This window comes from Symsagittifera roscoffensis, chromosome 1, assembly GCF_963678635.1.
Source record: "Symsagittifera roscoffensis chromosome 1, txSymRosc1.1, whole genome shotgun sequence".
Classification (NCBI taxonomy): domain Eukaryota; kingdom Metazoa; phylum Xenacoelomorpha; order Acoela; family Convolutidae; genus Symsagittifera; species Symsagittifera roscoffensis.
In genome coordinates this window covers 38047299-38066436 of record NC_087062.1, presented here as the reverse complement: position 1 = coordinate 38066436, position 19138 = coordinate 38047299, and the positions used below count along the sequence as shown (strand labels likewise).

Sequence of the window (19138 nt, the reverse complement as noted above, 5' to 3'; positions counted from 1 at the left end):
CATTTATAAACCCTCAAAAATTTTACAAAAGAAAGCAAACAAAAGAAATTCTCAAATAGAAACGCAGGGAATCAGTTTTTTTAACAAATATAGAAAAAATCGATGAAAACTATTTCAAACGCCGAGGTCGAGCTGGAATGTTTTTAAAAATCACTCCAAGCATATATTTTCCGTTACTTTCTTCGAATCATTCCTGATTGTAGTTGCCAGAAATAAGCTTGTGTGAGCATGTTGTCACTATTTCGCGTTTCAGAAATGTTTGACAGAAAAATAACATAGTACGTTTGCCCAGGTCGGTTGCTCCACTACTTGGGTAATTTTTTGGTTTTTTATTGCTCATACTATTTTTCGAATTATGTTTTCTAACCCAAAATTAGTCAATTTTTGGGTATCTTTCGACTTTGTGGAATACGTATTGGCAGGGGCGGATCTAGGATTTTCTCGAGGTGAGGGGATCTAGAATTTTTTCGAGGGGGGGGGGGGGTTTGGGGGTTGGGGTGGGGGGGTTAGGAAGGCGTTTATAAGCATTTTAATGGATCATTTTGACCAAAAAATAACGTTTTAGAGTCAGTCGTCAGTCAGCCAGAAATGGATATCTCAAAATAGTACAAAGGGGGGCCGGGTATCGAACGGCAGGGTATCGAACTCCCCCCCCCCCCTTTTAAGTTTGCTTTCAAAACACAGTGAATTGATATTAGGTTAAAGCTGATTACCAAATTTTTATTAGCTAAAAGCATTTAGAGAGATTTAAAGATAGATTAAAAAATAGAAAAAAAAATAGAAAACACAGAAATAGAAAAAAAAATAGAAAAAATTGTATTTGACTTATGTTTCAACACTCTTGATCAGACTTCAGTTTGTTCAGGCTTTGTGTTTTACTCAAAACCACTTCTCAGCCTCAGTTGAAAGTTTTAACCTCCAAAACTGCAATTTCTCGACTTTGAAAATCGAATCACGAGTCCATTGCTTCGACTCGGGTGTTGCACTCGGTTGAAATTTGATTGTTGTTCCAACTTTTGATACGAAACTAACGGAATATTTGTGCTCGGGTGGTTTTTTTTATCAGACAAATTTCGACTTTTTAACTAGCCATTTTTGACGGGATTTTTTAATATCATTCAAAAGGTATTGTTGTCCTGAGCTCAAATTTGAAAAGACATTTTACCTTTGACCATTTTTCGTAACGTTACGGGGGTTTAAAAATTACCATTTTGGCTAATTTTGGACAATTAACGTGCGATATATGTCGCGCTATTAACGCGTAAGCGGAGAAATAATCCGTCTCAGAAGTCGTTCCAAATTGGTTGAAAGAAGCTTATTTGCCGTAATTAATTTGTTACAAGGAGCGAATTCTATCCTTTTGTTCAATTTTTAGTGCCTCTCTGTGTTTTAGATCGCTTCGCAGTCGTCGTGCTCAATTTTGTTCTGAGCTTATGGCCCCTATATTTGAACTTTTTTTACTTTTCCAACAGTTCAAGAAAAGCATTGTGAAAATTTTTATCTATAAAACATAGAAGTGTCTGTGGATACAACCAATTCCTTCAAAATTAAATAGCTATGTGTGTGTTTTTTTTGTCAAACTTTGTCATTCATTTGTGTACAACTCTATTGAAAACCTTATTATATGCTTCAAACAAAAAATGGGTAAAAACTGCCAAGACAAAACAGGCGAGTGAGTCGATTCTACTAAAATGTTTCGAACTTCATAAAAAGGCAGATTTCTAAAAATCAAATTCAATGACGTTAACTGGTCATATTATCAAGTTCGGATACAAACGCTAACAAACTGCTCGTATCAGGGCAATGCCCTGATTGTTCCGACTGCCTTTTAGGGTTTATGGAGCAGTAATAACATTTTAAAAAAAGAAATAAAACAAAATGAAATTTTTTTTTCTAAAATTTGAAATTTTTTATGAAAATCATCCCCCACACGCCATGTAAAGTACAAAAGGATAGATTTCGCTCCTTGTAACACATCAATTATGGCAAATAAGCTTCTTTCAACTAATTTGGAACGATTTCTTAGACGGATTAACTCTCCGCTTACGCGTTAATAACGCGAAATATATCGCGCGTTAATTGTCCCAAATTGGCCAAAATGGCAATCTTTAAACCCCCGTAACTTTACAAAAAATGATCACAGGTGATATATCTTTTCAGATTTGAGCTAAAGACAACAATACCTTTCGAATGATATAAAAAAATTCCATCAAAAATGGCTGGTTAAAAAGTCGAAATTTGTCTGAAGAAAAAAAAACCCACCCCGAGCACAAATATTCCGTTACTTTCGTATCGAAAGTCGGAAGAAAAAGCAATCGACAGAGAACAAGTTTTTTTGGGGTTCTCAGTTTTTCTCGCGCTACTTTTTGCTTATATTTCGAATGCATGTATTCCAGATAAGCAAAAGAGTTAAAGACTTTCAGTTTTCTAACCAATATAATTTATTGCATGAAATAATGTAAGTTTGCGCAAATCACCTGAGCAAATAACGCTCCATGGTAAACACACTATCTTGTCAACGGAGGGCGTTATACGGAGCAAAATAAGGTAAATTTGAAACCAAATTGTATATATCATAAACTGTCCTAACCCTTAATCTAATATCTTGACACTCATCGATATTCTACCAAGAAAGCTTTTACCAAATCTAAGTTGATAACATGGAAACCATTCTGAGCAAGTAAGTTAGCTAAATCAGTAATTCAGAAAAACTTGAGGGTCCTTCAGTCACAAATGGAAATCTCAAAATAGTACTAAGGGGGAGGGACCCTTTGGGTCGGCAGGGGGTCGAATCCCTGGAAAAAGGCGTCCCCTAAACCCGCTACTGGACAGGCTGTATAGCCTCTCATAGATCCTCAGCGAATCGCAGAAACAAATTTCTTTAAAGTTGAGATGAGCATAATTATTTTTTTTCTGTTCACAGACATCCGATAGCGTTCATACTCGTGAGTTTTTTTGTGCTCTTTGGAGCAGAGAGGGCGTGGCGCTACGTGGACAAGTTCGGGGTGTTGCGAGAGGTGGAGATAATTCACCCAGGGGAGTGCAAGATTCTTGAAGGCGACTACCAAGGGTCAGAGGACCTCACTTTGGGACCAGGAGGATCCGTCATTGCTTCCACAGGAGGTATTTAGTTTTCCATTTCAATTTTTTAATATGAAACAGTAACTTTTTTTCTAAAACAATGTCAATATACACTGTTCTTTCTTTTTAGTACTTTTGATATTCTTCAAAATATAGTTTCGTTTTGCTGCTGCAGTTTTTTCTCTTGTAAGTGACTTTTGAACAGGGCCGGATTGATAGAGGGAGGGGTAAGGGGGCGGGTGGACGCCTCTTACAGGGACTCAACCACTTAACCACCTTTGTACTATTCTAACACATCTATTTTTGGTTCAACAACCCTCAAGTTTTTCTAACTATATCGGGTGGATTGATGGGAGGAGGAGGCCCCATTTTCATACCAAATTTGACCCACTTGTTATCTAAATATATTCTAATTTTGAGGTGGGGGCCGGAAAAAACTCAATTTTTTGAAAACCATCTAAATTTTCCAACGGAAAAATAGAATGGCTACAGTGCTTTGGGAGAGGTCGGCAAATCAATTTGGTCTGAAATTTCAATTTGAGCGCCGAAAAAATGCGGTTTTTTTTGTAAAAACTATCCAAAAATGTTCAAAAACGATATTTGTGGGTTTTTATCAAAAACTTGCTAGCAGAAAAAATTCGGTTTTCAACGCGCCTTTGAGAGAGGTCAGAAAATCAGTTTTGCAGCCCTAATAAAAAATTTATAAATCAGCCCTTGGTTTTGAAAGATCGGTTTTTTACTCCTTGAAAAATATTATAGCCTCAATTAAATTGTTAAGCAATTTAAATTTTTTATCAATTCAAGGTTTAAATGCGGTCAAATTCAAAACTCCGCATCTCTACAAGGGTGATAAGCTCATCAAAATAACTGGCACTAAAGTCGAAAATCTGGAGCTTCTAAACTTCAAGGAAGAATTTGTTCCACACGGGATCGATCTGATGCAAGTCAAGAAAAATGAGTGGCTCGTTTTTGTCGTCAACCATCGGAGTGACCAAGATTACGTTGAGATGTTCGATTGGACTCTTTCGAATGGTCTGAAGCTGAAACACTACAAATCAGTGAGTGTGTCTGACCTTGGAATCCAGGGTAACGTTAATGACGTTACGATCATTTCACGTCACTCATTTTACGTATCAAATGACAAGTTCTACAACGCTGCTGTCGGAAGAACCGGTCATTACTTGGGCATTCCGTTTTGTAAAATAGTCTTCTGGAATAATGGAAATGCTACTGATGTTTCAACTGGGTATGTGGAACCTAATGGAATAGCGAGATCCCCTTCTGGTGACAGACTGTTTTTCACTGACCCAATGTCCGACGCTTTTTACGAATTTGAAATCAATAAAAAAGACGGAAGTTTGAAACTAGTTGATACTTTGATCTTGCCGACGAGTCCGGACAACATTAATGTCATTTCAGAAAACGAAGTTCTGATTGGCTGTCATGTTAGACTTCATGATTTGTTCATCTACTTCGCAGACACCGAAAAACTTCGCTCACCATCTCACGTGATCAGAGTCAAGAGAAATGATAGAAATAGTGCATGGGGCTTTGAAACTGTTTTCATGGACGATGGATCTCTGATTAGTGGTTCTAGCGCAGGAGCTTTTACTGCTGATGGAAATACACTTTATGTTGGAACTGTAGTGGAAAAAATTGCATTTTGTAGATATACTACAGCTCAGATGTAAAATAAAAATTCAAGAAATATAGCCAAAATATTGCGTAATATTCTTATTATTAACAAATTAAATTTTGAAACATTTTGTTAACGAATTACATTTAAACAGCATTGTTTTTTTAGAAATTAAACATATGATTGAAAATATCTTATTTGATGATAAAATTTTTACCAAGATAATAAATTCAGCAAATTTTTAATTGATTGAAAGATAAAATCAAATGAAAGCCCTCGAAAAAATGATAGGTTAACAAAAAAAAACATTGAAAATAGGTTCACATTAAAACTTAAACTACCGCAAAAAATGCATGGCCTATGGTGGGACCTAATTTGTCCATACACTTAGAAAAAAAGGTGGTTATCGAACTTTTTCAGGTTTTAAAATCGAATCTACACAGCTATAAATATAGCCTTGTTTGAAGAAAAAACTTGTTTTTTTTATATTTCTGTGATTAAACCAATCAAAAAAACGCTCCCTGTTAAAAAATTGCTATGCGCGAAATTAACGCCAGTATTACTTATTTCTGCTCGCGGCCCTCGAAAACAGACTTTTAGCTCTAAAAACATCATCCCAAATCTTATACTTACAGAAAAAGATGTTTTTTTTTGTATGTTTAGCTCATTTAGTTCGACTCTAGATTAGATTAGGAAGATTGGGATTGAATTATTAACAGCAAAAAAAGTCCAGTGGGCAATGATCCTAGTGGGCAGCGTTTATACAGGACCTTGCGCTCCCATCGAAAATGATACTACTACTGAATGCATAAAACAGTTGATGGTTGAACAAAAAACAGAGCTTATATTTTGCGGAGATATCGAAAACTACCCTGAAAAAACCAGATCTTGTAAATTAAGAAACTCCGCCCTCGACATTGAAGAAACAGAGAATTGTACTGCAGATAAAAAACTTACAAGAAAGAAAAATCCCATTTCTAAGTTTTCATTACAAGTTTCAAAGTCAAAGGAGATTGATGCTCATGAAACGCAATAACTATTTTAACTCAACTTTACATACCATTTGTTCCAAAAACAATAATAATAATAAACTGAACAAAACAAATTAACTTATTGTAGAGACTGAAAGGAACCGCAAAACAGTATTAGTTCTAAAAAACTTTTGAAACAGTATTCAGTTTGAAACATGAGTTAAGAAAGCTGGAATATAATGATGTGATTCTCACTTTATATTTGCATTTACTGCAACTATTACGTAACTTGCTAACAGGTCACTTACTTATGACCTTCACTTTGACATTCTCTCCGGCGGAGAAAATGCTCTCCCACTTTTTAACGTTTTAACTTTAGACTAATTCACTTTTATTCTTTTATACTTTTAATTGTATAAAGCAGATTTAGCTACAACAAAGTAACATTTTATCATGGCGCAATCAAATAACGAATCTAACGTGAGAGGAATACCTCCATTTTGGCAGAACCATACAGTAGGTCCTGCAATTCCCTGGGAGGACTGGAGCGATCTCTTTCATTGAGCTATTATCGCTAAAGAAAACATAGATATCGAAAACTTGATAAATCCTTCGGAAAGACATCATCCTCAGCCTCAAGTTTTGGAAATCCGATGGACGGCAAATTGGATAACCAAAGAAAATAAAGAATCGACAGGAATATACAAGAACAAAAACGTTACCAAGAGGAGGAAGCGGCATCCATTAAAACAGAAACCAAGAAGTTTAATGGAATGAGAATGGGTGAAGCCGATGAAAAATTACAATCAATCTTGTATCTCGCACTAGGACAATAATTTACAAAGGTAAAAATACTTCAAATTTTATTTAAAGAAGTTTGGGAATTCCTAGCAACCGCTTTCGTCAGAAAGACAAATGTCACATTTGAACGTCACAATTTGTTAAATCGTAAGCAACGCGACAGAGAGTCTCTCGAACATTTTTGGGGAGCCCTAGCTGAAATGGCCAAAAAGTGTGACATAGCCGCAGGAGAAGAAGAATGGATCAGGGATATTTTCAATAACAACATGAAAACTACGACTTCTAACAGAAACTCTTAACCGAAACTCTACCTCCACAAGAATCACTGAACGTAGCACTCATCGACGAAAAGGGAATTTTAAATCACTTGAAACTCACAAATAAATTTAAATCCAACGGATAAACTGCACAAAGACCACTTAACCATTTTACTATAAAAAGAGAACCAACTCTGAATTTAGAAAGAAGTAACACCTGTATGAAATGTGGCGGGACCTTTTCGAAAGGACACTTGGAGGTTTTGCCCTGCAAAGAATACTACTTGAACATCCTGTAAATATAAAGGCCATTTTAGAAAACTTTGTAAATCTCGACGCAAAATTGTAAACATTGTGAATACCCAAATTGTAGATAAAACAGATTTTAATCCGTCGGATCACCCAGATGTAAATAGCGACCATGTAAATAGAGAATTCTGTGGCGTCATAATTGCATAGTCGGAATCGGGACAAAGTGAAAACGACGACTACTCTGTATTTAATTTCACTACAATTTTCGACGTTGACGGAAAGGAATTAAAAAAACTACTGAATATTGGCCTCGGGAAAGAAAATCAAGTAATTTTAAATATACTAGTGGACTCAGCTAGCCCGGTTAGTTTTCTCAAGAAGAACGTGCTACAGGACTTGAAGCTTCGAGATCCGTATTTAAAAATCTATCCGGTGGACAAGGCAACCAAGGATTTATACTGTGGATTTACAGACAACGCCCTTAACATTTCTGGGAAAGTGATACTTCCGATCTTCTCCAACGGTTGGTCACACGACGACTACCACCTTTTTTGACCGAGGGACACGAGTGGAACATCCTCGGAAACGACAATCTACCCAAAGTGGGGATAGAAGTTTCACAGAAATATTTTCCACACTTCCAGACAAACCAGGTGCGTAAGTCCATAAATTTTATCTCAACCAAAGATAAATAAAGATGAATCAAAAATATTTCTAAATCATTCAAAAACTTTTTCCTTCGGATCGGAAAAATATAAAACCAGATGAAAACTACACATTTTCCCGAACCATTAAAGCCTATCCAACTAAAAGGAAGACGAGTTCCCCTCCACCTACTGGACTCAGTCAAAACTGAGCTTAACAGATTAAAAGAATAAGGACATACTAAAAAATTAGAAATCTGCGACGAAGATCATTTTATTATCCCAATCGTCATTACTTGCAAAAATGACAAATCAATCAACTTTGCTCTAGACTCAAAGTTCATTAACAAACAGATATACAAGAATAAATACCAGATGCCGAACATTCATGAACTGGTAGACAATGTAGCAGCACAAATAGCAAATGATTGCGTTGAAAAAGTATGGTTTACAAACTTATATTTAAAAAATGCATACAGCCAACTCGCTTTAGACAAGTTTACCAGCAACCAATGTAATTTTAATATAGTGGGCGGCGATATTACTGGCACTTATCAATTTTTAACTGGCTTTTACGGTTTAGGCGATACGCTTAATGAATTCCAAAGAGTAATGGATTCAACGTTAGGGAATATCCCTTTTACCAATTGCTACTTGGATGATATTTTAATCGCATCCAAAGGAACTTTCTTAGAACACAAAAACATTGTGTTAAAAATTATATCGACATTGGACGAATATAATTTCGCAGTTAAATGGTCTAAGTGTAAGTTCTTTCAAAAATAAATTGAATGATTGAGATTTAAAATCTCAAACACAGGAATGTCACCTTTATTCGACAACACAAAAGCGATAAAAGATCTACCTATTCCAAAAAATTTGAAAGAATTGAGATCATTTTTCGGATCTATAAATCAGTACATTAACTTCGTCCCAAATTTTAATTCCTTAGGAAGCCCACTCAGACCTCTGTAATCGAAGACAATCAGAAATCGATGTTCCAGTGGAAATCAGACCATACAAAAGCATTTGAAAAAATCAAACAAGAAATCAACAACCTCGCGGAAAATACTCATTTTTACGTAAAACGTAAAATTAGAGTCAAAACAGACGCTTCACACAAGGGGTTGGGGGCCTCCCTTGAACAACTCCACAGGAGTGACTGGAGAACGATTTCTTTTGCTTCACGGTTTTTAAAATCCTCACGAGTCAAAGTATTCCACTAACGAACTCGAACTGCTAGGAGTCGTCTGGGCGGTCGAACACTACAAAAATTACCTTTATGGATCAGATTTCGAAGTAATCACAGATCACAAAGCATTGCTATCAGCCCTGTCAACAAATCACGCTAATAAAACATATCATAGCAGAAAACAAGATGGGTGGATAGACTACTACCTTTTAACTTTACAATCAAACACCTCGCCGGAAAATATATGGGCTTTTCTGACTTAATTTCAAGAGTTCCATCCGGAAAAGTTTTACCAAATCACATTATGACGAAAAACTTGTAGTAGCGAATATTAATAAAATTAACAAATCAACCATTGGTTCAAATTTGGAAAATTCCGGTTAAGCAAAATTTTGTAATTACCTTATAGCATCAGTACTAAAACTTATTAACTCGACTTTTCCAATTTGTTCATCTAATCACTTTAGAACCGAATTTTGTACATCAAATTGCATTCCTACGAATTATTCCAACACAAATTCCTGAATTATTTCCATTTCTAACCCCGCATTTTTTTATTTCTTTATTATTAATTGTAGATTAATTAATTCTTCTGTAGATAAAAAAATTGTAGATACTGTTAAAACGGAAAAAATGAAAATCTTAATTAATCCGTCTACCTCCATTATTTCAATATCTTTAGATTTCCCTCTATTGAAAGGTCATCAGAATCCAGAATCTTGTAAATAAATACCGCGAAAATTTGAAGTTGCCCGATCGTCCCTTGGATTTAAATACTCTTTTTAACGCCAAGCTTGTAGCTCTGCTAACTGAAGACGACCTATGTTGAGCCCTATTGTAGTAGCACTTCATAATAAAGTTGAGACGATTAATGCGAACTCCCCTTATTTCAAACACTTTGCCAGAGACTTACACGAATCCGACGGATTATTGTACATGGATGGCAGACTTGTTATATCCTGAGAAACGCGATGACGAAGACTCTCCATGAAACCCATCCTGATCAATTTGGAATGAAGTATTTGGCCCAATATATCTGGTGGCCCCATATTAACAGGCAAATTTACTTCCACGGCATAAACTGCTCAGAATGTACTTTTACGTGTAAGAATTTGAAAAGTATATTGCCAAATTCGCAATTCAGTGAACTTCCTCCTACTAGAACCAAACGAAGAACTAAACTTAGATTTCGCTGGACCGTTAGATTCATATTGGGGGTCGATCAAATTCATTTTACTTTGCATCGATCGATTTTCAAATTTTCCTTCGGCAAAAATTACTTCTTCTACCTCTTCAAAAACTGTTACCGAATTTCTACAAGATTACATATTCTTACATCGCATTCCCTATTCTATTAGAATCGACCATGTAGCTTGTTTTACAAGTCAAGACTTTAAATTATTCTTCGACTAAATAAAATTAAAATTATATTTTGTACAGTAGGAGACCATCGCTCCACGGATTAGTTGAAAAACTTGTACATACCGTAAAAATCAAATTGTTAGCCATGGCCCAAGAAACACAAAAATGTACATTACAAAACGGTGTATCAAACAAAAATTATCTGGATCCTACGATCCTCCTACCAATCAAAAATTAAATGCTCTCCCTTTGAAATTCATTTTAATAGAAAACCAAATACAACTTGGAAACAATTGGCGTCGGGTAAAACATCCATTGGAATTTTAGACAAGGGGAAATCCATACTATCTAAGGAAAGAGCAAAGGATTGGAACACCGATGACAGAGTCGAAGACGGGTACATGGACACCTTGATTCCAAAGAAAAATTTATCACCAACGGAAAAGGGTTACGACACGGATTACACCTCCACCTCGAAAACTGCCATTACTAGAATACCAAAGCAGCATCCGTTTAAAGGTAAAATCCTACGGAAAACGAACGGGAGCATCAACGGACAACCAGTTTATAGGGAATTAAGCAAAAAGATCATAAACTTGTCTACTTCGACAGTAGAACTATCCGACGGAAAAACAATTCGAAAATCGGATATTGCTATCCCTAAATCAAAACCGACTAATATTAGATTTTTTAGAGGCAATATTTTTTTCCCTTACTTTCCTAACCCTAATGTTGAAGTAGGTCGGAAACGCGAGAACTCAAGACGACAAACCAAAACCCGGAAACCACAGTCCAGGACCCGACATCAGATTGAACTAGGATCATCGAACAACTTGACAAAGACACGTGTGACGAAGCCCTCTTCAAAAGCTACACGGAGACAACCACCCCGGTCCAAGAAGACAAAAACACCTCCAGTTTACTTTGCTTCGGACTAATCTATGTTGATTCCCTCGGACATTTCGGATGCTAGTGACTGGGAATGGATAGCGGAAGGTTTCCCATGTAGAGATGTAGCCAGAAAACGATATATTTCCGACTCAATAAAATTATCGAACCAGGAGAATACCCGAAGTTTTTGCAAACCCAATGATAACACTTAAGTTGAAATTTTAGAGGACATCACTAACCCATTAGACGACCAACAAACACAATGTCCAATAAGCATCATTCCGGCGGAGACGGAGTCGGCATCGCACGGTCGGGAGTCATCCACGTCAGCCGAGGCCGCCACGATCGCACAGGTACTCGACTCACAGAACAGCTCGACTGTTCCGATGGAAGAAGACGCCACGACAAACTTCCCGGTCTACGAAAGTGTAGATTCTTCTGACGAAACCACTCCCGCAACCGGGCTCCAAACTAATCCTGGTAACGTTTCTCCTATTATTCGCCGGTCTAGTAGAAATGTAGGTCCACCAAAGTTCTACGGCAAAAGATTCTTTATAGATGTTGTAGATCTACCTCAAGCGACCTCTGGTTTGGCATCAAACCCGATCATCCTAGAGAACGGCCATAGCGATAAACGGGACCACATTAACAGCGAAACTCCTTTGGAAATCGTCACGATCAATTCGGAATCATCCACACCTGAACAAATCTCTTCTTCATCAACAGACGAATCCCTCAGTATGGCGGTTGATAACTTTGAAGAACAATCAGAACTTGATAACGAATTTTTTAATTTAGAATTAGAAAACTTTATAAACTGTTATCGTAAGTGTAAATGATTATGCTTCGTCCATATTTGGCTTCGGTGCTATTTCAATCTCATCCATTCTGAACACTAATCCTTCGGATGAAGTTAAATATTCTTATGTACCGTATGCCGCCGTACCCCTCTCTCATGCAGTCAATTGTTTTGCCCTAGAACGCATTCATCATCTCTTCAACATAAACCTATGATGATTTATTTTTCTACTACTTGTTGGACTACATCCGCTGGATATTAGACGTTTTACTTTTGGATAACGATTTCGAATTTCTCATAAAGATCCATTAATCGTACGAAGTCAGTTTCGATAGTTTAGTTACAGTACACTATTGGTGTAGTAAATTAAAACTTTATTCCCCAAAAGGGGGAGAAAGGATGCAGTTAGTTAGTAATTAGTTAATTGTACAATATAAATATTTTCCTGCTTAGAGGACTGAAGTGATTCTCACTTTATATTTGCATTTACTGCAACTATTAGGTAACTTGCTAATAGGTCACTTACTTATGACCTTCAATTTGACATTCTCTCCGGCGGAGAGAATGCTCTCTCACTTTTAATGTTTAACTTTAGACTAATTCACTTTTATTCTTTTATTCTTTTAATTGTATAAAGTAAATTTATCTACAACAAAGTAACATTTCATCAGTTGAACAGTTGTAACAGCAAAGTAACAGTTGAACTTTAGAAGCTTTTTGTAATTTGTTGAAATCCTAGAGATGTGAATTGCAAATTTTAAACCAATTAAACAAAAACAAGGATTGCCGGTTACTAGGCAAGTAGCACAGAGTGCTGCGACCATAGTCTCAAAAAAAAACTAAGAACTCAGAAAAATTTTCAAATTAGCGTCGATTCGTTGGTGTGGCCTGATAAAAGGATCTGAATGAAAAAATAGCTGTTAGGCATATTCGACATTTAGAAAAAATTAAGCAAATTGAATAACAATGCTTGTAGAAAAACAAAACAAAAAACAAGAAAATGTCAAAAACTTTTTTTTGCAGATTTTTGAATTTTGCAGAACATACAAAAAAAAATTACTCGAGTGAAACTACGTTCTTATGTTTCAAATTAAGCCATGGTAAGCTTTTAAGCTATTAAACTAAGCCATTGTAACTAAGCCTGCTCGCTCGCTTCATTCGCTTGAATTCAGACGTAAAACCAAAACTTTCAAACCGGTTTATCTTGACATTGGGAAAAAAATTTCAAAATTTGTGCAATTCGTTCAAATTTGGGCTGTCAGGGCTCTAATATGATATATCATTCAACTCTCTCCGATAATTATTTGTGATAGCTGACTTAGAGGAAAGAAAAAAAGAAAAAACTAAAACACACTGGAATACAAAATTCCTCTCCATTTTTCAAAAGGTTGGAGCAATAAAAAAGCATGAAAAAACTCAACACACAAAATGCAATTGATACGCAAAAAGACCACTGCAAATCTCAGAAAATTTAACGGAGCAGTCAAAAGGTAGAAGCGTTAAACAAAAAAATCAAATCACTAAATTCAAAACTGTGGTAAAACAATGCAAGATTGTGAGGTATTCAATTACTCTTTTTCACAATTCGGTCGAAATGAGAAAGTTAGGACAAATTTGCGTTAACAGACTAAGAAATTCAGTTGGAAACATTTTGAAAAAAAAATTGTTTTGGTTGTGTTTTTTGCTTAGAAAAAAGTTAACTGTTGTTTCTATAACTTCTGGTTATCATTTGTAAGTCTCAAAGCACTTTTCTGTTTGACGAAATCAGCAAAACAATATTTCCAATCTAAAAAGTTGATGATTTCTTACAACTAATTATTCTTAGACTGTAGACCTTTATCATCGATGCTGTCTGTTTGCCGTTGAATTTGTTATAGCATTAAAGCGCAGAAAACAAAGATTGATTCAAAAAATAGTGATCACTTACACGATTGGTGATCAGGTCTCGGTGTTCTAGAAAGTTGTACCGCCAAATTGCCATTTAAAACTCCCAGGTGACGGAGATACACCAGCAAGGGCATTTTTACCTGCTGAGCTCGAAAACGGCGGCCAATATGAGAACTTGAAACCGCTTAGCAAATCACTCGAGGTATTGCATTCCCCAGCATATCACCGATGAAGATCATTTGACTCTGGACCCAAAACTCGAGGTAGATGAGAAACATGCATGATGAGAGTGACGAAGAAAAAACTTTCAGCGTTGCAAAACTTGAGCTGATAGAGGTCGACTCGAGAGCCGAATCCTTCTCGGAGGAAGACAGGATTGACCCAGACTTTATGACCTTGGTCGCTCAAATTTAAAAAACTGATGGAATTGCTGTTGATTAATTCAACACAAAATTGAGTGGCAGATGATTTTTGTGTTGGACTCATAATGACAGCAAGGGTTGTTTAATCCGAAGTCACCTTTACAAAGTGACCCCGAGGAGGGCATTAGATTTCCCAAATACAATCTTAGGATCCTTGAATGGATGCAAAAGCTCAATTTACTGCTTTCATGGCATCAATCTCATATGCCAGACATCTGAATTGATCTGGGCATAGGAAAGATTTTTCAGGCAGACGCCAAGTGTTTTGAATCTTTGAATAACAACTCGCCGTTTTTACCTTTATTGTTGTTTTTTCCAACAAACTCCTCGAAATACGACAGTAAGTCGGGATAGCAGAGAAGCAACATTAAATGCAGAAAATGCTATTGCTATCAAATTACTTCAAAACTTATTGCTGTGATGGCAAGTTCTGGTACCCTTACTTGTGGTCACTCCTTTATTTCCCATACCAAAAATCACCTCTAGGACGTGGTCATAAGAGAGTCTAGGTCACTTAAGCTGGTGTAAAAATCAAGAGCCAGCAAGATGATGAAGTGGGTATACTTAGAGGTCTGGATAGTTTCCAGATCACATCTCAGGGAGTGACGATGAAGCACCCCCAGTATCCACGGAGCAGCTTCTTCGAGCCGGGCATACAGTCATTTTGTTTCTGTCACCGATACTTGACGAAAGGCGTCCATTTCAAAGACCATCATTCTCTTCGTATATGGATCCGTCGTGAAATAGCTACACATCGGATCCACTAGAGATGGATTAACTATGTGCTATCCCTCAACTACTCATGCTCCAAAAAAAACTTTGAAAAGAAAAGCAACCGTTCAGGGCATTACAGTAATTGAAAGGATGTTTAAAAGTAGTAATGATGTTACTGGGCAGCGAACTTCTAATTCACCTCGTTCTTCTCGCTTTTTCCGGGTTCTGGAGGGTTCGGAGTGGTCCCGAATCTGCAACTGAACCTTCCGGCTCCATGCAATTTGATGAGTGCACCAACGTGTCGCGTTCAGAAACTTCTTTTTTTTTCATTTTCAATAGACTGTCCCGTTTTTTAGTCGCTTTGCATACGGCCGTTCTGTTTGTGTTTTCTTCAAAATTGTCCAGACATGGCGATTTTCTTCAACTCTTAAAAACTTTAGCTCGTGAATCGAAATTAAATAATTCTGAAAATAGAATGTTCTGACCCTCCTTTTGGTCATTATTTCGGTCGTTAACGTGATCGGAGGGTTCGAACATGCCTTCTAGCGAAATGGCACATTTTCTCAGAAAAGTCCCATCAAGGTCCTCATCGACCGCATAACTCCGGGTTTTTGTCATCAAAAGTGATCCACTGTCGATCTACAAAACACTGGGAAATTGAAGGTTATCCACTCCACCTGAACTCAACGCGTGTCACAAATAACATCTTTTTAGATTTTCACTGCCTAAAATTATCACAAAAAACGCACCATGACGACGTGTCCTTAATAAGACTTCTTGAGCCATTGACAAAAAGTTCTTTTGCCAGCATCTTTAAAGGATTTGGAACGTCGACCGTGCCACGCACCAGTTCAAAATAACTTGTAGTGGCTCACCAAAACAAAAATCCTAAATGAGCCCAAACCGCTCATTTGAAGCAAGATTTTGAGCGTAATTGTCTTAAAAAAACGCTCAAACCGCTCAAATCTTGCTTCAAATTAGGTGAAAAATCTCGACTCGGGTTGCCATAATAATCAAAACCAAGGCATCAATCTTTCCCCTGCCCATATTCCTCCTTTCGTTTTCGGAATTCTTAGTAACTTCCAAGTTTAGGGACGTCACGAGCTCTTGCGCTTGCTCCAAGCGTTCTAATGGCTCAACGAACATAGACAAGCTAAAAAAAACAATGCGGTCATCGAATTTACCTCAATCATACCATGGCAGTTCGCTAGCAATTCTAATACGCTGTTTCATTTTAGGTTACATGTTCGCCAGTTGACGCTGTTTTTCACTAAATGTCTTCAGACAATGATCTGTCCCATAGGTGGGCCTTTTTAGTCCACAATTACCTTCAGACAATTGGAGAATCAAAAAATGAGAATCAGAGCTTGTTCGAAGTCAAAAAAGCATCCCTGGAGTCCACCGAATGGGTTGTATGATATTCCTCGCACGCTTGAATCATAGAGGAATATTTTGCGTTTTAACAGCGTCACATATTCTTGCTCGCAGCTTTATCTCTTTCCATTTAACTCACCGCTCACACGGTTCAAACTCTTTGTTCAAACGTCTCCTTATTTCTTTTGTCTTCCGGGTTCTGTTCATATCGTTAAACTTTTTGCTAGGTATTTCAGCGGCATAATTGGACTTTTTGCTTTTTTGACTTCTCCTTGTTAGATGGTATTCGTACATTGATCCAGTACGGGAGTCGAAGTACGTTCTAGAACAGATCCTTCAAACGAAAGAGCATCGTCCTCAGCAATCATGCTACGCAGGGCTCCCATTTTTCCTTTCGTTGCTCTTTTGCTTCGGACCAATGAACCGCTTCATATTTAGTTGTTTTATCATCTCAAAGCACCACATCAGCTTCAGTTGTAAATCTATTCTTACAAAAGGATTGGCCAAACATGCCATCAACGTCGGAAGTGTGTTAATCGTCGCGTCAAAGTGTTTCAAGAGGAGGAACAACCAAGAACTTTTTATTAGTTATTCAAGTCGCTTTTTGCTGGAACTGGATGGCATCACGGTAACAAGACCCATCCACCCGAGGTTTTGTCCTGCCACTAGCTCCTTTTGATTTTCCTCCATAAAACCACAATGGAGGTGGCCCGCGTGGACTGAGTCAGGTACCCTATTCCGATTGTTCTGGACCAAGTCGAGCTGGTCCTCCCTCTTCCCACGCGCATCAAGGCCGCCGAATCTAAACTCAATAATGACTTCCATTTCGAGTCTGGAGTCCACCAATGTTCTTTGATTCTTTTTCGACCTGGAAGCTGATGAGATCAATCCAGCTAAAAGCACTTAAGGCAATTCGTTCTCTTTTTCTTCCCGTGCAATGCTGCATTATCTCCTTGTACAGTTTTTACAATACAGGGGTTGTTCAACAGGGGTTGTTATATTATCGTAGTAGACTTGAATTTCACCATTTTAGGGTTGCAGGTCTTGTTGATGACTTTATTTTTCAGTTTTCTCACCATCGGTTTATAATGTCTCAAAATTTTCTTGATCTGGTGTGATCGGGTTATCGTCAGATTTGTCCTCCGTGACTGACTCGGTCTCGGATCTTGTTGAAACCAACATTTTCTATAACCTCCCACCAATCAGTTTATTGAAGCCCATCTTCACATCAGATTGAGTACCGTTTCGCTTGCACACATCCCGAGTCCTTTTCATGAAGGATAATCGGGTTTCCGCAACTTCTGGTTCAAGCTGCTTTTGAGATTCCGATCGATCTTCAATCTAAACAGTCTCATCCTTTTTGACCCAGTCAATGTCGTGCGATATCACTATCTCATCAAGCCCAACCAATGATTTCAATATGTTTTTCAGAATAATTTTGACCACGAAAAAATCAACACCGCATCTTTTAAACATTTTGCCTTTCCTGCGTTTTCTGCTTTGCCGGGTTTCCGTGAAACATTAAAATCGGTTATATCCCTTTCTCAACTTCATTCCAACCTCCTTCAGCATAAGGAAGAGTTTCTATCCGTTCAATAAACTCCAGGTCCAAAGGTAAGTCAGATTTGTTACATCGTCATCATCGATCTTTTTGCGTTTTGCTTTTTCACTTCACCAGTAGAATCCACTATCAGGTAATCTTTTTTGTGAATTTTCGCTGGAAATTACCAGTCTAACGACGAAGCTGTGAGTGTATTTATGTTTTCATTATGAGCAGAACGTCTGTTGCCCACCCGATAGAAGCAGCCAACCAAATGTACCTCGATCATTTGTGATGGACCACTTTCGCAGCTTTTTAAATTCTTTAGGATGAATCACATCCTGAAAAACCCAGATTTTGTCCTCCACGGAAAATACTTTTGCATCAGCCGTTCATTTTTTTTTCAAATCTCCGCTTTTGCTTCAAGAGTGCCCGCTGCGTGTTCCTTCTGCATAGTTCATTTACTTTTTGTCTTTTTATGACATCTCGTACATATGCTTTAGGAACAGTCTTTTTCCATCGTGGTGTGCACAACAGAACCTCAACTTTTTCATGAAATGTTAGCATCATGTGCGAGCTAATCCCCGTTGTGGAATTTTTCGTGCTAATATATACTTCGGTAAGTGCTTGTGCCTGGCATATATGTATTTTGAGCAGATATTCACCCGTCTACCTCATCAACCTTGAAACTTCTTATGTGATTAAAGCCTTCTTTGCTCTCGTATCCAGTTTTGGATCTTTTTCACGCAAGTACTCCACATAGGTGTATAAGTGAACAACAGTAATTTCAGTTAGCTAATTCATGATGACCTCTCTTGATTGAATTTTTACCACTCGATCTCCAGAAGAGAGGACTGGCTACGTTCCATCTTAAATTTCCAGAGTCCTGTGATGGCCCAAATTGTCCTCATCATTAGTTTAAGGCAACCTCGGATCAAAAATTACATTAACTCTAAGTCAAGTAAAAGCTCTCCCAGTTAAACTTTGTTATCCTAAGTGCTTTCAAGAAGTAATACAAAAACAAATTGAGATGACAGTGCACAAGGCCATCAAAAACACAAGTTTCTCTGCAAAAGGAAAACAGATACATAAAAATGAATGAATTATGAAGTTTTTTTAATGTTAGGTCTGTTAAACAGTCAACGGGCCCAGTAGCAAAGCAAATAAATAGCCTCAACTCCTGGTCCTCAATCTCTTGTAATAACTAAAATCAACATAATAATATAGGGAAGGTATGTATGAAATTTTTTTTCACATACTATAAACTGACACACTATAAAATGACACTTTATAATATGCTAACCCCACACATTTG

The 19138-nt window shown here is 37.3% G+C and overlaps 2 protein-coding genes across 2 annotated transcripts in view; one reads left to right on the top strand and one right to left on the bottom strand.

The window, feature by feature from the left end:
• Window positions 1–19138, bottom strand: part of LOC134844082 (protein YIPF6-like) — a 509298-nt gene that overhangs the window by 442686 nt on the left and 47474 nt on the right. The gene's annotated exons all lie outside the window — the stretch shown is intronic.
• On the top strand, window positions 2554–4858 carry LOC134856714 (serum paraoxonase/arylesterase 2-like). The gene is made up of 3 exons (XM_063872984.1): window positions 2554–2680; window positions 2924–3123; window positions 3886–4858. Exons 1-3 carry the CDS (start codon window positions 2661–2663, stop codon window positions 4770–4772), a joined length of 1107 nt encoding a protein of 368 aa, XP_063729054.1. The 5' UTR covers window positions 2554–2660; the 3' UTR covers window positions 4773–4858.

Excerpts from the sequence above, each read along its gene's own strand:
- LOC134856714 (XM_063872984.1), top strand. The coding sequence starts at position 2,661 with ATGGAAACCATTCTGAGCAA. Across the intron at positions 2,681-2,923 it reads ATGGAAACCATTCTGAGCAA|ACATCCGATAGCGTTCATAC; the intron begins GTAAGTTAGCTA and ends TTCTGTTCACAG. Across the intron at positions 3,124-3,885 it reads CGTCATTGCTTCCACAGGAG|GTTTAAATGCGGTCAAATTC; the intron begins GTATTTAGTTTT and ends TATCAATTCAAG.